Below are 19,832 nucleotides of genomic sequence, written 5' to 3' on the forward strand. Positions count from 1 at the left end.
TTTGAGGATTTGACTGCCCTTTATTTTTGAAGATGGAGGTAGAGGAGCCAAGGAAGGCCAAAAGCTGAAATAGGCAAGCAAATAAGATTTTTCTTCAAGCCTCTAGAAGGAACACAAGGCTGATGATACCTTGATTTGAGCCTTGTGAGACCTGTGAGAGAATTCTGATATCCACAACTGTTAAAACAGAACATCCACATGTAAACAGGTTACTCTGTAGAATACCACACCTGAACTTTAAGTCTCAAAGGAATATTGATAAAAGTCCAGTTTAATTCACACTAATGAATTTCAACTATCACATTTTGCTTCAAGCAAATCCAAACTTTAAAATAACAAATTTGAATTGACAATAGGAAAAAAATTACATTATAACTAATGTACTGTCATTCTTTGAACAAAAATAAGTCACAGAGTTACACGGGTTTTAAAAAATCTGGTACAGGGCACAAGAAATATTTTCCAACAGTTACTGAAATAGTTTACACAGCTGGGAAATTAAAATAGTGTTTTTTTTATTAGAAGGACAGCAGTACACCCTTTAGCCCTTGCTGAAGGTATCAATAAGGAAGCCGCGACCTTTCATCTGCAGGTGACGGCCACACAGTCTCTTCGCTCCCGCGTCCCTCTAGCGCTCATCTCCCCAGCGCCCTCGGTGTGTCCCTTCTGCTCTGCAGCTATCTGAGCCGCGGCTCCCGGCGTCATTTCTTCTTTTCGGCTCTCCACTGGGACTCCGCTGGGACCGTTTCCTCATCGCCCTCTGCTCGGCCCCAGCCCCAGCCCCAGCCGGACTCCGGCTTCTTCTCCTCCGCTCCTCCCGGCTACAGCTATGGCCTCCACTGCTGCCCTGGCTTCCTTCAGCTCCTCCCCTCTCCGCGCTGTGACCGCGGCTTCTGGGCCTCTGCTCAGAATCAGCACGGCTCCATCTGCTGCTCTTCTCCCCACAACTCTCCGGTTTTATAAAGCGAGGCATTTCGCTGGCTTTTTTCTTGGTACTGTCACTGCTTGAGGGCTCTTCATAAAGTTTTCTCTTCTTAGACTTCTTCTCTTCAGAGGCACTGTTCTTACCTCCTAAACACTTGTGCTTCTTTTTCTTCTTCTTTTCTATTTTCTTTCCTCTGCTGTCACTCTCACTACTGCTTTCTGAAGTCTCAGAAGAGGAAGAGGAGGAAGAGGAGGAGGAAGAGGAGGAAGAGGAGGAGGAGGAGGAAGATCTGTGTTTATGTTTTTTGTGTTTACTTTTGGGCTTGTGTAACTTTTTATTTTTTCTGTCTTTTTTCTTTTTCTTATTTTTCTTTTCTAGTCTGTCCAATTTCCTATAATTGAGAAACAGTAACAAACTGTGAGAAAGTCTTTTTATCAACAACTATAAAACTGTCAACAGACACTGTATTTTCTTAGAAGCTACTGAAAATGGTAACTATTTAAGAATATATTTTTTATTTTATCAAATGAAATTACTTTTTTAAATTATTCAAGGAATGTATATGCTTAGTTTAGGCAAAAAATTAAATGCATTAAGCTAATTCCCTGACTACACTTTATCAATAGTAATGACTTAAAAAAATTCTAAGTAAATTTGAAATTATTTCACATTCTAAGTAAATGGTTATTCTCATCTAAAGTCTATAAAATGTTTGTAACATAGTTGGATCTATTTAAATTCACATACCTACCTGTAATCATGAAAAATTAACTTTGTGTACATGCTATTCTAAAGTATGGAAACACTGGTTAGGTGTGTTAGTGCATGCCTATAGTCTCAGCACTTTGGGGGGCTGAGGCAGGGGGATCACAAGTTTAAGCTCAGTGAAAGCAACTCAGTAACTTATCAAAACCCATCTCCAAAAAAAAAAAAAGGCTGGGGCTATACCTTAGTGTGAAAGCCCTAGGTTCAATCTTCAGCACCACATAAACACATAAAATATAGAAATATTATATTACAGCCAATGAGGTTTATACCAGGTTTCAACAACTGTTTAGTTTTACATTTTATTAGTGTTAAGTTTTTTTGGTACCAGAGATCAAACTCATGACCTCACACTTGCAAAGAAGGCATCTGTACCGCTGAGCTAAACCTCCAGCCCATTAGTGTTAATTTAATTATAGCATTCTGAAATTCTACTTCACATTCTCAGAAGAGCAATTTGTTTATATATTATGTTTGCATTAGTCTGAAATTAAATCATTTTCATTGGGTTCTGTCCAGCTGTTCTCAAAACTTCAAATGCTAAAAATATCACGAGCTCCCTCTATTGGACTCTACAGAGATTTCCTGATTTTTAAATATAGAGGTAGTGTAATAAATTTTATGTTTATCTTTGTTTCAGCACTCCCCATAAAAGTTTACAAAACATAAAAATACATGGGCAAAATATTTTCTAAGAATAAACTGTGTATAAAGATACACATATATACATAAATTTATTATGAAAAGTAAAACCTAAATACAAGTAAGTGTTTCCAACTTAACTGTTCTAAAAAGCACCAACAATTTTTTTGGCATAATTCAAGTACACAATCATATTCATTTTCATGCTACTGAGAAGATGGACAAAATTGTATTATTATAACTGAAAAGTCAATAAATGTGATAAATGATTTAACCTTTGCGAACTCTTAAGAGGGCTGGGACTGTAGCTCACTTGCCTCACTCAGCATCCACAAGATCTTAGGTTCGGTTCCCAGACCTCCCGGAAAACAATCATTAAGAGCTCTTAGGGTTAGAGCTGAGCATGACACCAAGATGAAATGTAAAGAAAAACAATCCACTAAATGTATGCTTATTGTTAATTACCTGAGAAGTTTCTGTTTTTGTTTGGTTGTTAGTGACTTTAAGAATTCAACTTCTGGATCTTCTTCACCCTCACTTGCAACATACTCCTGCATGAACAAAAATATCATTCAATTGCTAGATTTTAGATAAGTTAGTTGTCAGAAAGGAAAAAAAATGTATAAACAAGAAGTTTTCTATTAGGGATATACTACAGGTGACTGTGATATTTTTGACCGGGAGGTGGGAGGTCTACTTGCTATGGTGGATCTTAGGGGTTAGCACAACTGCTGTACCATCGTCAGGGACTTCACCAAGAAGAGGAAGACAGAAAAATGCAGATATAATCTATCCCTTCAATTTAAACCTTTGCTAATTAATACTTTTATTTTTAATTTAATGAAATATAGATGAAGCCAAGAATGAGGGGCTGGGAGTATAGCTCAGTGGCAGAAAGCTTGCTTAGCATGTGCAAGGCCTTGGCTTTGATTCCCAACACTGCCACAAAACAAAACAAGGAAAATTATCATGAGAAGGTTAAGACAGCCACAATTTGGGCCTTTACAATACTATGTTATCTAATTCAAACAATTACTTTCTGGAGCTATGATCAATTTAATAAATTAAAGTTTAAAATATTTTCTATAATTTTTAGTTTAGTTTACTTCTATATACTGGACTTTCTATTGGTTCAGTTTAATGTTACTTCAGGTGTAAGTAGGAACAAAAAAACAATTTTACCACTAGTTCAGTTAGATATTTTATTCACATAATCCCACAGGAACTATTTCATTTATTAAAATACAGGTTTACAAACAATTTCTCATTTAATAAAGAGGCAAAATCAAAACACATTTTAGGCATCTTCTTTGCCATCTTACTTTCCTATGGATATATGCATATTGGAAAACATTAAGCAGCAATTCTCAAGCAATCACATTTAGATTTGTAGACATTTTCAGCTTACTGATAAGAAGATCATTACCTGTGATGGATCATTTGCGGTCAAGTTTCTCCCCAGTACATTTCGTTTCAGTGCAAACCCACTGTTTCTCATCTCCGCTATTAGCTCCGAGGGGTGCATCGATGGCCCTGTTCACAAAAATCACAGTTTGAATGTATCATTTCTATCTCGCTACCTTCTCGGACTCCACAGTAGGAATGTAGTTGAAGCTTTGTTAAGTAAAATTGCAGCTAAATCAACTCAATAATCTTCTGCTGAGCAAATAATCAGATATGATTTTCTAAAACAGCAGTCTGGAGATTCAGAATAGAAAATAATTGCATTTTTCTTTACGTGCAAGGGGATTCTCCTCTTATGTAACTTTGTCATGTTGAAAAAGATACATTTAGATGTAGCTGGTTGGAGGTTTTTAGTATAAAATGAAAAATGACCAAAAAAACAAATTAAACTTTTAACAGTTTTCTCAGAATTCACTTACTTTTAAGATACATATGTAATTTATTATACTAGTTTGCAATTCAGAATTCCTCACTCTTGTTTATTAAATACTAATATGGTACTGAATCATTGCCATGTGCTTGGCATTATCAACAAGCATGTATACACACACACACACACCTCTGTGTCACCATCAAACACTAATCATACACATGCACACACCCTCACTAGATCTTGAAGTTTTGAGTTAGTGTTGTATTAGTTTGGGGTTGGGGGACAAGCAACTTATAGATTGGTTACAGGTGTATATATTTGTTACAGGTGTATGTGTTTCACAAGCTGCTGTTTCCACTTGTGCAAAATCTCAAACTATATAAGTTACCTTTCTGGTTCCATGATATGGATCAACAAAGTAGAAAAATACTTAAAACATTTGCCCCCTTTTCTCAAATGTAAGGCTTATTTCTCCTTTTCAGTATTCCTGTTTCACTTTGTTTTCTCTGTAGGTACGTAGCAAACTAACTGACATTTCATCATAGCTATTTAAAGTTTCTGGCCTAAATCATCTACATAGCATAAAATAGCTACTCTGAACCATGAATCTATACTGTGAGGAGAAATAAAGTTAGTGCTGACAAGGACTTCATAACAGGAAGCAGGAGACAGGAGCACTCAGAAACAATGTCTGCATGTTTACCTACGTATTCCCATGGAAAGCAAAAGGCAATCATTGCAAATCTGTTCACTTGTCAATAGCAGCTTTGGTAGGGAAAAAAATTGGGAAAAGTTTAGGTTTAGGTTATTATCATATTGAACTCTCTAGACTTTAACATTCTACTCATACTGTATTACCAAGAACAACTGAATGTTTGAAATGATAGGAAAAACAGCCTGTAATTGGTATATAGGCAGTTATATTTAATTCCCATGGGAAGTTTAAAGACCCTTTAACACCTATTTGGTTGTAGATATTGATAAAATAATCTTAAACAAAAACTAAATTTTAAATATTAGTATTAGTGGTCTCTAAGTGGAATAAAAATGATATCATTAAAAGCTTTAAATGAACAGCAAGGCTGGGGTTGTGGGTCCAAACTTAGATCCCCAGCACTGCAAACAAAAAGTGGGGAGGGAGCAGGTAACAGTACATTTGCTTTGGTGGCTTCTCAAAATTCACACATAGCAACATTTTTATAAAGTAAAACGTGTCTTCTGAATTGTCAAAACTACATTTCCTTGTCAACAACTTTCAGTAGTATTTTATGCCACATATTTTGGGAGAAAATGTATGGAAAGTCTTCTAAAGTTTAGATTCAGAAACATGACAACTCCAAAACATATTCCTTAGCTAAGGAAAAAGGCTGAGACTTTTACTTATCTGTTCTTGTAACTTTTTCAGTATGTATCTATTGCATAGTAACAGGCACATAACCTTAAAAATTGTACTTTAAAACCAAGCCTCTGGGCTGAGAATGTAGTTCAGTGGTGGAGTACTTGGCTAGTGACGTTTGAGATCTTAGATTCAATCCTCAGCGCCCCTAAAATAAATAAAACTCCCAAATATTATCACAAATAAGCTATGATTATCATTTCCACAACAGTAAAGTTTTCTTTTTTTTTCCCCCCTAAGGTTAAAGCAACTTTAAATAAACTACAGTGGTGCCTTAATCATGAACGTAATTTGTTTTATGATTTTGGGGAAGATGGCTGCATTTGGGTTCATGTGGGGAACATGGCTGTGGTTGTGTTGTGGGTTTGTAAATGGAGTTTCTCAAATACTTTTGAGAATCAAATTGTTTGAAGAATTCCTGACCTGAGGTATTATTGTATTCCTTGTTGCTAAATAAAAAGGACAGTTTAGATACTAATTTTATTATATTATTGAGGAAGATCTATGTATAGTAGAAATTATCAAGCATTATCTAACATTTATATTTAGTGCCTAATGTTACCATACCATTTTGCTTTCAAGAAAGTGTATGTAAGTTGTCTTTAAAAAAGACTATAAAAGGGGTGCAGTAGGAACATGCAGCCTAAGTCCCAGGAAAAAAGTGAACAAAGCTATTAATATAGTGTGTGGGTGATTTTTATTTATACAGATAAGAATGTTTTATGTATGATTTTCTAAAGGTTATGCAAGAACCAATTGTACTGAATTGTAATAAAACTGCTCTATCCTGAGAATTTCCCTGACACACTGCCAGTTCATCTTAGAGGAGGCTAGAAACAATAGGGTTTCTTGCTGCCCTTATCCTAAGTTCATACTGAAAACAGCTAATTGGTCTCTATTAAAACATACAATGTACAGGAAAACTAAACAGTTCATTTTAGTTTGTGTGTCTGAAAAATACAAAAAGGCAAGGAAATATGAATCTGCCTTTATTGCATGCCAGTAAAACTTACCATTTAATAAAAACATTGTCTTACAGAATATATCTGGACTTTTTGATTGTCTTTATTATTTATGATTTCACCTTAATTTTTATATCAAGTATTTCAATGGTAATACATATGAAAAATATGAAGTTAATTCATACCCTAGAGAAGAAAAATCATCCGTGTTCTAACAAAGTGTTGAAAGTTAGTACACATTTTAAACAAGTTATAGAAATACGAATGCTCTTGCAAAGTTCTGCATCCATGAACCTCAAAAACATGAAGGGAGAGGGGGAAAAAAAACATATTGTATGGTTCATTTATAAAATTCATGTACAATGTCTTAGTCACTGTTCTGCTACTGGGACAAAATCCAACGCCCACAATGTAAAGGAGGAGAGCCTTATTTGGCTCACAGATTCAGTCCTGGTTGGCCAGCTCCCAGGGAGAAACAGGATAGCAGAGGGACACAGCTGTGGGAAGATGCTCAACCCATGGCAGCCAGGGAGCAGAGAAAGGAGGGAGGGACTGGAATAAGAATGTATTTCTCTGGGTCTCACCCACAGTGACCCACCACCAGCCAGTATATCCAGCTATGAATTCATCAATGGATGGACCCACAAAGGAGCACAGTGACCACATAATCCAGTCACCTTCCAGAGACATGGGACTTTGGGGTGATATTTGAGATCTAAACCACAACAGTATGGGGTTAGAAAGTAGTTAGGGTTAGTGGAGGAGGTAGACTGGAAAGGGATAGATGGGTATTTTCAAGGGTGAGGACAATACATTGCCTTGTCAGGGATGTCAGTTACCAGGTATACATTTGTCAAATTCAATCCCAGTGCATTTTTCTTTAAAAAAAAAAAAAAAAAAAAAAAAAAAAAAAAAAAAAGGTTACACATGGTATTTTCAGTACTTAAAACCACTGCATTTTACTTTAAAATGTAATTATATTGTCAGTCAATAGTAATCACTGGGTGACCGTGGTACTGTAGACTCTCACTGTAACTAATTTTAACTATGAGCTTATGTATCCCTACTATATGACACAGAAAATGATTTTTTAAAGCCATGTGTATTATTCAGCATTTATTATTTTGTCTCACTACAACACTGAGATAACTTAGTTTTCACTTTCAAGATTAATTTTGGAGAAATTTACTCATAGCAAAAACATAAATTATAAGTTTATATCATAAAATATAAATCTAAGATATTCTGTTTCTGAAAACTTGGTAATTTCCAGCAGAAAAGTAGAACTGAGTTTAATTTTCAAATACTTGTAGGACTTACAAAACCAAAGCATTCTAATTAAGCAGAATACAGCAAGTTCATTAACTTTAACTTGGGTAGAAAAATTAATATTTACTAGGTGGACTAAACTTCATTTTCTTTTCCTCATGTAAACACAAACTAATTACTTACAGTGGGCAGACCCTGAGTGGACACAATGCTGTTTAATAGGAATAGTCACATGAAAAAGAGTTATGACCCTGACTGGAGATAGTAATAATCCTTTGAGATTACAGGCCTTGCAGCCTCCACCAACTCTACACATGCCTTTAACATGGAGAGGCATTTGCTGATGGAATAGGACTGTAATTTTGTTCACATCAGTATAATTTCTACAGTTACTTTCATAACAAATTGCTAAATTATAATATTTATAAATAGTTTGAAATGACGATTGGTAATTACTTACAATTTAAAGTACTAATCAAGAGCATCAGTTTAGTTCCATTCAATCCAGCTATTCCCCTCCTGCGTATTTTCCCAGAAAAACTGAAAAGGTCATATCACAACAATATATGTGCACCTATGTTCATAACAGCACAATTTGTAATAGCTAAATCTTGGAAACAACCAAGATGCCCATCACCCACAGAATGGATGAAAAAGATGTGGTATTTGTATACAATGGAATACTACTCAGCTATAAAAAGGATGATCTTGAGGCCTTCATAGGTAAATAGAGACAACTTGAGGCTATCCTCATTAGTGAAATATATAAGGATCATATTTATAAATATCACATTGTGTCTCTAATGTAAAAAGTAATAATAATTGTAGGAGTAATAAAATTCAAAGTGTAACTGCTATTATAAAAAAGAGGAAAAGCAAGTGCTCTAAAGGATACAAATGAATGTATTTTTTTTTTTTTAAATCGGTACCAGGGATCAAACTCACAACTGCCGGCTGAGCTAAATCCCCAGCCCCCAAATGAATGTATGTTTAAGTGTATAGAATTGATAACCATATTAACTACTTTTTTTTGGATAGTTGAACAGAACTGTTTGCAGTCTCACTGTTTGAATGTCCGCTTTGTATGCTTCACTTTTGTAACCTGAACAACTATTTGTAAGAGGGCAATATGTAATTATCAACTAGTGATTTCTTGCTGTTTATTTTTTTTAAATTATGCATTATCTCCACCCTTTTTCTATTTGGTTTTTTATTCTTTAAATTAAAAACAAAAGCATCATTTTGACACTCTGATTTGACAAGTTTTACTGAATAATTCCTTTAATAAGCTAATATTTCTTTTCACCTAACCAGCTTCCTCTTGCATAAAGAAATTTAGCAACATAAAATCATCTATGTATAAAAGGATAATCAGCCACAATTACTTTATAAGCAACTAAGATCAACTATATATTATAAAAGAAAGAAATGGTATATAACCTCACTTTTTTTTTTTTTTTTTGATACGGAGATCGAACTCATAGCCTTACACTTGCTGTAACTTCTCTTGTTTATTTTGAAGCTGATTTATTTATTAGTTGTAGTATCTGTCTTCTCTGGCCTGAATATAGCTTGTCCCCACCAAAACTCATGCTGAAGTTTGATCCTCCCATGTTATGGTGTTGAGACTGAGTGGGACCTTTAAAAGGAGTATTTATTTCATGAAGCTCCCCATGGATTACTGCCATCTGTAGAAGAAAGGAGTGAGAGTTCTCTTTCTCATCCTCTTGTGGGGCTGGACTGAGTGAGCATGAGTTATAAAGTGCAGTCACCCTTGTGTCTGAAATGTGAGTACAGCTCACTCTTGCTCTTCTCCTTTCCGAACTGAAGCAGCTTAAGTCCTTACCAACAAGCCAACTAGATTTCAGTGTCATGCTGTTGCTTGGACTTCTCAGCCTCTGGAATCATGAGCCAAAATAAACATCTATTTGTTATAAGTGACCTAACCTCAGGTATCCTATTACAGCAAGAGAAAACAGACTAGGACACTGCCTACTGGAGTTTAGCATTAATGAGAAATGCATTTTCAGTGAGATTACACTTGAAGACTTAAAGAAAAAATAAAACTTGCTGTCAGTTGTAGAGCTATCTTCATAGCTATGCTGGTATTGCCTTTTTAAGCAGTTGTCTATGGAGCTCCACAACAGATTTAGGTAGGATTGCTAGAAGAGAAACCGAGTTCACCATCTTTCTTTCTATAAAGACCTGTCATACTCCTAGGTCTTTTTAGCAAAGCCTATGAGTAAACAAGTATTTTGGTAAACTTCCCAAACATGTTCCCAAGCTTCAAACATGAATGGCAATGATGGTGGGCCTGAGGGCTGACGTGGAAGCTCTTGCTGCAGGAGCCTTCTGTCAGTACCACAGCTCAGCACAATGTCCTTTGAGAAAAATTAAAACTGAGGGAAAATTAAGCAAGGAAAACAGCACTGATACACTAATGTTTCCAACAAACATACAATGAGACTTTCCTTAGGGATAGGGATAGAGCTCAACAGAAGAGCTCCTGCCTAGTGTGTGAGACCCTGGGTTTTATCCCAGCACCACCAAAAACAATAAGCCAAAACTCTCCTTACACTACTTATTCATTTTCAGTGTTTGAATACACTGAAAGCTAGGATATAAGCAAGATTAGGTAGAGATACGTGAAACACAAAGTGCTTACCATCATCTTAGCTATTTGTGGTATGTCTGGAACTCAGACTTACATAATGAAAACAAAAGGCAACTTGCATGTGTCTAGTATATCTAGTGACACTCTTTTAACTTCCAGTTTACTTTTTATGTTGTTCTTACAAGTTCTGGGTATCAGTTCAATATATGTATATATGAAGAACTTGAGCATGGGTATGGTGTACCCCTGCAGTTATAGATGCTCAGGAGGCTGAGGCAAATTCAAGGCCAGCCTAGGCAACGTAGCAAGACCCTGTCTAAAACTAAAATTTAGTAAAAAGGATGTAAGTCAGTGCTTTCTCACAATGCCTGCCTGGCAAGCACAAGATCATGAGTATGATCCCCAGTTACCAACCCTTCCCTCTCAAAAAAGTACAGGAAGACTTATTATAAAGACCTCAGACAAAAAAGAAGGCTAGGGGACAGAGTTCAGTAAGAAGGCTCTGGCCTCAAACTCTAATACCATAGAAATAGAAGTAAATGAAACATTTTTTTTTTGTAGTGTTAGGGATTAAACCCACATCCTCAGGCATGCTAAACAAGCATGCAACCACTGAGCTACTCCCAGCCCATTTTTCCCTTTCTTTCTTTTTTTTTTTTTGAGACAGGGTCTCACTATGTACTTCAGCCTGGCCTTGAACTCATTATGTAGCCCAGGTTGGCCTTGAACTTGCATCAATCCTCCTGCTTCAGCCTCCCAAGTACTGGGATTATAGGTGCACACCTACCACGTCTGACTTTCATGTTTTTTTTTTTTTTTTTGACTTTCATGTTTTTAACTAACCTAAAAGACAACCATTTTTCCTTTCACTCAAAATGATATCAACAACATATTATATGATTTAGGTTATGGAAAGAAAAAAATTATGATAGCAATATTATAAGGGAAAGAGAAGAACTGATACACAATAATTGGGATTAGGCTGTGTGTGTGCGCGTGTGTGCGCTGAGTATCAAATCAGGGGCCTCACGCATACTAAACAAGTGCTGATTAGTCAGCATCCCAGCCCAGGTTACTTGTTTTAGCTCATGAAAGTGCACAGTGATATCTAAAAATGGATTAGATTAGTTACAAATGTTATTTTGCAAACTGTAGGACAACCAAGTGAAAAAAATTTTAAAAAAGTATAACTAAATGTTGACAGAATAATGAAACCATAAAATGTTCAATTAAAACCAGCAGAAACAGGAAAACAGACAAAAATGAAGCAATGAGTAGAAAACAATTACAAATATGGTATCTTTTTGTTAAACTAGATCAATCATCACATTTATTTACTCATTTAGGTTTCTGAGCCAGGGTTTCACAGTGATCTTCATGCCTTAGCCTTGAGTGCTGGACACTTGTTACTTTTATTATAAATGCCCTCGAATACTGATTAAAAGACAATTACAATGGATTTAAAACAAGACTAAACTGTTATTTGTAAGAAATCATATTTAAAGATAATGACTCAGACTGAAAGTAAAAGGATGGGACTGAGGATGTAGCTCAGGGATAAAGCACTTACCTACCCTGTGTGAGGCCAAGTTCAATCTCTAGCGCCAACAGCACAACAACAAAAAGTAAAAGGATGGAGAAAGATACATCATGCTAAAAAAGTTAACAAAGTTGGAGTATCTGTATTAATTTTGCACAAGCAGATTTCAAAGCAAGGATAATTATCAAGATTAAAGAGGCACTGTATAACAGTAAGGGGATCAATTCTCTAAGACAATATCTCAAATGTTTATGTGCCTGTCAACACAGTATCAAAACATGAGGCAAAAACTGATTTTTTTTTTGTACCAGAGATCGCTGATAATGTTTTTTTAGAAACAGGCAAACTCACTATTATTGGTAACGTTAACATCCTTGTATCAGTGATAGACTCAGCAAGCAGAAAAACAAGATACACTGAACTGATCCATCAGATGGATCTAGTTGACATTAAAGCAATTCTTCATGTAACAACAGCAGAATATATACATTCTCCTCACTAAACTCACATGGAACATGCACTGAATTCTGGTTATACAACATACCTTAAGAAATGTAAAATAACAGAAATCAAACATCACATGCTCTCAGACTACAATGTAATCAAACTAGAAATCAGTAACAGAAAGTGGAAAATACCAAAATATTTAGAGATTAATAAACAAGAGTTATAAATAGCACATACCCCAAACAAGTCTCAGGAGACAGAAAAAAGTATTTTTTTAACACCAACTACATTTATTAGAAAAGAAAAAAGTTATGAGATAGCCTCATATCTTTCCTTAAGAAATTAGAAATTAAAGACAGAATAAAGCCAAAAACAAACAGAATAAAATAATAAAGATCAGAAAACAATTCTGTATCAAAATGCCATCATTTTTTATAAAAATTAGTATTTTGATTCTTGTATTTCTGTAGAAATACAAAAGACTCAGAATAGTCTAAACAACTCTGATAAAGGAACAAAATTAAGAGTTCCAATCCTCCCCAATCCCACAACTTACCACAAAGTTATACCAATCATGACAGAAAAGCACTGATACCAAGATAGATAAACCACCAACATACCAATTGAAGTCCCCAAACAGATACCCACATACCAAGACAACTGATTTCTGGCAAAGATGCAAAAGCAATTAAGTGGAGAAAGGACTGTACCTTCAATAAATATACTGGAACAACTGGATATCATATGCAAAAAACCCCAAACTTTATAGCACATCAAAAATTTCTTAAGATATCCAAAAGTCAACTCAAAATGGCGCACAGTGGGTTAGTTACAATAAAGATAGGTGTGATCTGAGTCGTTGCTTTGGCTGAGGTCATTCTCTCTGGGACAAAAAGACTGGGACAAGGTGTAAAAGGGAAGGCAATAAAGAAAAAAATACAACTGTTGTATAATGATGAATTTGGCTGGGCTCTGTCTCCATTTCCAAGGAGGCCTCTAAATCCTTGAAATTTCCCAAGTGAAAGGAGTGTCTTTGTTATTCACTGTGTTAATGAGGTGACTCCTGGTGAACTCCTATACAGTTTATGTGAAGGAGATGACTCAAAGTAGTGGCTGGCCACACCAGAAAGATAAACCATGTGATCATAGTTAGAGAACTGCAATTGAGCCGTGAGATAGCAGCTCTCTGAGGAGAGAGAAGGATTAGAGGTTGAGTTCAGTCACATGGCCAATGACTCAATCATTCACCCATAAGCCCCAACCTAAACTTTGGTCAGCCTGGGCAAGTTTTCCTGTAATAATGTTCTGTGCATACTGATGCACAAAAAGGGTGCTAGGTCTTAAAATCATGGGGTGAAGACACCAGAAGTTGTGTTTTGGGGAACTTCCTAGACTCCGTCCTTTGTATCTCTTTTTTTGGTTGGTCCTGACTTGTATCCTTGTTGGTATAAAAAAAACTATAATCATAAGTACAGTGTTTTCCTGAGTTCTGTGAGTCAGTCTAATGAGTCTAGTCAGTCAGGGAGTAGAAGGAATCCTTGAATTTGATCAAGTTTGGTGAGTGGCAGGAACTTCCATGTTGGTACCTGGTGTCCCAGTGAGGGCAGTCTTTTGAAGGCATGTTACCTGTAAAACTTTTGACAAATCCTTTTAAAATTTGTGCTTCTATATACATGGGTATGTATGTATCATTGTAGTACACAGTGCTTAATTCTTTTGAGACTATACTCAAAGGAGGTATGGCTCGGAAAAATTATATTTTTATGTGTAGTCTTTTGAGGAATCTTTATACTGATTTCCATATTGGGGAGATAGGGGTGGGGATAAACTGGAGAAGGGAGGAAAGAAAAGAAACATGATTAAAACTTATTAAGATATGCTAAAAGGATGTCCCAATGTCCCAAAATAAATCACATAATCATGTAACATTAACACATACTAATAAGACATAATAAAAAACTTATCTAAATTTGTAGTATAAAGAAAAAATATGTTGGGTTGGGGATTTAGTTCAGCGGCATAAGCACCTGCCTTGCAAACAGGCAGTCATGAGTTCGATCCCCGGTACCAATTAAAAAAAAAAAAAAAAAAAAGTTAAGAGAGAAATCTGCAGCACTGAATGCATGTATAAGAAAAGATTTAGAACCAATTTCTAGTGCTACAAGTATAGCTCAGAAGTAGAGTGCTTGCCTACCATGCTTGAAGCTCTGACTTCGGTCAACAACATCACAGGAAACAAACCCCTAAACAATTATTTAATATTTACTAATTTAAACAATTATTTAAATCAGAGAACCAATAAGGAGTAACTTAAATTCAAAGAAGAAAATAATAAAAAAAACAAGAAAAAATAAGACAGAAAAAATCAACTACACTGAAAGTTGGTTCTTTAAAAATCAGACTGATAAAGCTTTAGCCTAGATAATCACAGTAGGAGAGAGGACACAAATTACTAATGTCAAAAATGGAAGAAAGGCCATCACTATGGATCTCGTGGGCAGTGGACAGGCAGGAAGGGGATACAATAAACAACAACTCCCTGCCCTTGAATTTAATTTACATGAAACAGATCAATTCCTTGGAAGACATTTACCAAAACTTCAAATAGCAAAATAATTTGAATAGGCTTCTATTAAAGAAAATCAATCAACAACTAATAACTTTTCAAAATAAAAAGCTTTAGGCCCGGATGGTCAATACTAACAAACATTTAAAGAAGAAATTATATTAATAATCTGTAACATCTAGAAAATAGAAGCAGAGGGAATGAATATTCTCTAACTCATTCTATGAGACATATTATTCTAATATGGTACCAAAACCAAACACAGACAGTACAAGAAAATTGCAGACCAGAGACCAGAATCTTTCACATACACAGATGTAAATACCCTTAACAAAAATATTTGCAAGTTGAATCCAACAATGTATAAAAAGGAATTATATCTCACAAGTAAGTGTGACTGAATCCATACATACAAGGCTGGTTTGACATTTGAAAATCAGGTAATATAATCTATCACATCATGAGGCTGAAGAAGAAAAGGCACACAATCATAAATTACATTTACAGAAGCAGCAGAAGTGGAATGCTTCTAACCAGGGCATTCTGGCAGGCAAGTATTAAGGCTTCAGGGCTGGCTTACCCACTAACAGTGCTGTTATAGGACTGAACTAAATGTGGACATGACACGTGGTTGAGAAGCAGGCTGAAGTAGGGCTGGCACTGTCTATCAGAAGTCCTTCAGGCACTCCAGGTCTAGCTCACCTAGGGAGGAATTATTTAGAGCTACCTGTTTGCTTCCTGAACAGAGGTATCTGGAATTCAAACACAGAAAGATGTACAAAATCTTATCTAGGGAAAAGAGAAGCTTAATAGAGTTTTGCTTTATATTTGTAGACAACCTGCCATATTGATCTGTTCAATAGGTACCAATACATAAAATTGTATCCCTGTGGGCTATAATTTCTAATTATTATAAAACTATTTACTCTGCTGCGTGTGCTTGTCTGAGTGTTTCAGCAAACTAAGGAAACACATTCCATTAAAGAATAGAATGTCTAAATCAGCCAAACCTGTAGACAGAAAATAGATTAGTGGCTGTCTGCAGCTGGAGTACAGATTGGAAGGTGAGAGCTAAGGAGTACAGGATTTCATTCTGAAATAATCGACTGTGCTACTAGATGTACAAGTCTAAATATACTAAGACAGGTAAATTGCATGACATGTGTAAGTTACAGCATAATAAAACTGCTAAAAAACTTGCTCTGTTTAAATACCTCACGGTGGATTAAAGAAAGATGTTTAATTTTAATATATGTTAAAAACACAACTGACAGTTGCTAGGAGTCAGTAGTAAAAATCAGGGTTTTAGAGTACACATAAAAGGCAGGCGGCCTAGCCATTTCATTCAATTGTAGAACAAAAATATCTTATAAAATTCAGTAACCATGAAGCTTACAAGTTTTACAGATAATTTAGATGTATCTGAGTAGATGAAAACTTATAAAGTTAAGATGATCTTATCAGTAGAAAAGATATTCTAAACCAGCTTAGCCAAAGAAGCATTTTGATTGCCTAATTTAACTTTGTAAAGGAGAAGTAAATCTTATAGCTAGTCTCTGTAAACCTCACAGCTGGAACATTCTAACAGCACCTTGCAGTTTCCAGTGATCAAAGTAAGTTACTTTATATACTAAACTAAGAATTTCATAATAGAAATAATGTAACACCAGGGGGTGCAGTTATCATGAAATAATTACACTCCTGGGAGATTACAGGCACAAGGCTATACCCCAGGGGTGTGATTATCCCATGATAACCACATCTACTGAAATTGCCTTATTGCAAAAATAATCTCTATTCACTGGTGAGGCATTATTCAATAGGTGAATTTTTTTCCAAATGAAAAAAAAAATCTATTTTAGCTTGAATCAGCAAGTGGATAAGGAAATTGGTCAGTTTATTTTTCATTGTATTCAAGTTTAGAACACAACATCATTATTATTTGCTTTCCTATTTGAGGTAGTAGAATTTTGATTTCATTTTTGAGAAATCTGTAAGAGTTTCTATTAGCTTAGCAAAGTACTACTATTAAATTCAGGTCAAACTTCAAAAGCATTAACTGAGAAATACACTTTAAAGTAGTTTATTCTATGTACAATTTTTAATTCTTCTAAAGCAGTATTCACTTGAAAATTTATAAATGTAATTTATCTTCACTGTTGGAAATATAGATAGGTAAAAAGATGAAACTATTTGAAGTAATTGTTCCCACTCAAACACAACCACTGTTAACACTTCAGTCTCTTTCTAATCCTTTTTCTAAAAGTATGTTTCTCTGTCTACATGTCTACCTACAGATATAAAAAGATACACAAATGCAGTTGTTTTATTATCTACTATCAAAATTTAACTAAGTGTTGCAATCAATGTTCATATCACTAAGAAATCTTATAATTTTAATTGCTACATAGTACAGTATTATACTGTAACACTATTCCACAATTAGGATCCTTTTGTTTCCCTCTTTCTCTCAAAATCTTCTGTGACTAAATCATTAGTACACAGCCATGATTATTTTCTTATGATAAATCTGTGACTTGATAGTAAGTGTAAGTTAATAAATGGAAAAAGTTACTCTATCCTCTCGAATCTTCAGTTGTTCCTATAAACAGCTTAAACTGAAAATTCTCAACTGAGATGGTTTATCAGAAATAGATTAGTAACTTTTATCATCTTATGTGATATACATAGTGAAAGCAGTTTATTTTTATTATAATTTTATGGAGTTCAATTTAATGCCTTCAGAATTCTTAAATAAATAAGGCACAGTATAGGGTTTAGGAAGTTAAAATACCCCATGTATTTATTTACCAGTATTTGTCCTCATATTTCTACTTTGTCAGTCTGAAAGGAAAAATCAGGAATAGGTATTTCATTAATATCTTATTCTTTAAAGACTAAGGCAAAGAATTAATTGCTAGCAAGGTATCATAAACCTAGGTTTTATAGCATACCAGTACTCTTCCTTTTTTTCTTTTTTTGAGATAATGTCTTGCTTTTTGGCTGGCCTTGAACTTGTTATCTTATCGCCACAGAGTCCCAAGTGCTGGGATTACAAACATGCAGCACCATTTCTGGCCTGCTCCTTGCTTTGTCAAATTAACAATTTTCATTTCTTCATTTTTTTCTTTCAGACCTAATTTATGTGCACCCAGTCTTAGAGTCACCGTGCAAATTCAATTGATATTCTTTCTTTTATCTTGAGATAAAGTCACACTCTGCAGTTCAGGTTGACCTTGTATTCACTCTGTGGCCCAGGTTGGACTTGAACTTGCAGTGATCCTTCTGCGTTAGACTCCCAAGTGCTGGGATTACAAGTGTATGCCACCATGCACAGCCCTCAATTGTTATTCTTTAATGTCTTCAATATATCAACTTTCTCTTTCCATTTTCTTAGTGCTAGATACACAGATTACAGTAGTAAAAACCTAGAAATGATGCTGAGAATTTTTTTTCCTTTTTTCTTAACCATACTTTTTCCTCTTCCTTCATACTATTCCCCTTCCAAAAACCAACAAGCAAAATACAACCTATGACACCCATTTTGTTTAAAACAGCTTTCCAAAACTTCTAGATTACCTGAGAGAAAAAGCATCATCTGAGAGAAAAAGAATCTCAGACTTTTTAATATCTCACTTAATATCTCGTCTGGGACTGGGGTTTGGGAATTGATGTTTAAACACCTACTTAAGTGATACATTTCATTAGGTAAGCTTGGAAAATGCTGGCTACAGCCATGAAAGGCCACTTTTGTACCCAGCTTTCTGAGATACTCAAACCTGAATCTGTTCATTTATATTCATCCAAGTTAAACTTTCTGTGGTTATGCTTTTATTCTGGGCTTTTGTTGATCAACCTTTTGTTGTACCCATCTAAATTTTACTTCTCCAGTGGTAACTTTTAGTCCCATTTTGTCTATTGACTACCTAATTCAACAGTTACTCTCTGTAAGATTCTTACATAAAATTCCAGTTTTTTACTGAATTATAAAATGGGATCTACTGTTTATTTCTTATGCAATATGCCAATATTTCAGATTAGGTTATAAAATAGGGGTAAGAGTCTATGTCTTCTACAAGCTTAGAAAACAAAGTTCAACAACCAAAACTTAATGGCTCAAAAGGATGTCAACTACATAGCTGTCAGCTACAATCATTTGAAAAGGTGAACAAGAAACTTTTAGTTCTAAGAATTTTCTTTTTTCTTTCTATGGTGCTGGGATCAAACCCAGGGCCTCACATTAACTGGGCAAGTTCTCTTCTGTGGAGTTACATCACCAGTACCCCTAGGAATTTTCACACAGGGTCCTTTTTGTTAAGTAGAGCACTACAAAATGAACTTAGGGGTTCACGCATGGTAGGCAAAAGCTCTACCACTGAGCCACATTCCAAGCCCCACAGAGGGCTCTCAAATCAGCAAGAAACCCTTCTACCATAAAAGTAGCCCTTTAAAAACTTAACAGATTAAAAAAAAAACCTTCATCCTAGAAGGCCATTTTAACTTTACTCACTCAATGCCTCAGATTTTGTATTCTACCTTTACATTTTTTTTTTTTTTTGTTTGTTTTTTGAGACACAATCTTGCTCTGTGGTCCAGGGTGGCCTTGAACTTGCTATGTAGCCCAGGCTGGCCCTGAACTTCTGGTGATCCTCCTGCCTCAGCCTCCCAAATGCTGGGATTACAGGGGTGCGCTACCACATCCAGCTTTCCTTTACCTTCTTTTAATGGATACCGCTTTTGTTTTGTTACATTTCATACATCCTTCCATGTCATCAGAGATCTATGGCTATGATACATATGTATCTTATGGCTGTACGGTATTGCATTCAAGGACAGTCCATAATTTATTTAAATACATATGAAATGCTT

At 35.3% G+C, this 19,832-nt stretch overlaps 1 protein-coding gene across 1 annotated transcript in view; it reads right to left on the reverse strand.

The window, feature by feature from the left end:
• Positions 1–19,832, reverse strand: part of Cir1 (corepressor interacting with RBPJ, CIR1) — a 33,800-nt gene continuing 13,968 nt past the window's right edge. The window contains exons 8-10 of the mRNA XM_063259327.1: positions 3,759–3,865; positions 2,798–2,883; positions 1–1,316 (exon numbers count right to left, since the gene is read on the reverse strand). Coding sequence (XP_063115397.1) covers positions 629–1,316; positions 2,798–2,883; positions 3,759–3,865 — 881 coding nt within the window. The 3' untranslated portion in view covers positions 1–628. The remainder of the gene's footprint in view (positions 1,317–2,797; positions 2,884–3,758; positions 3,866–19,832) is intronic.

This window comes from Cavia porcellus, unplaced genomic scaffold, assembly GCF_034190915.1.
Source record: "Cavia porcellus strain 051 isolate PalLab524CR breed Dunkin Hartley unplaced genomic scaffold, mCavPor4.1 scaffold_12, whole genome shotgun sequence".
Lineage (NCBI taxonomy): Eukaryota > Metazoa > Chordata > Mammalia > Rodentia > Caviidae > Cavia > Cavia porcellus.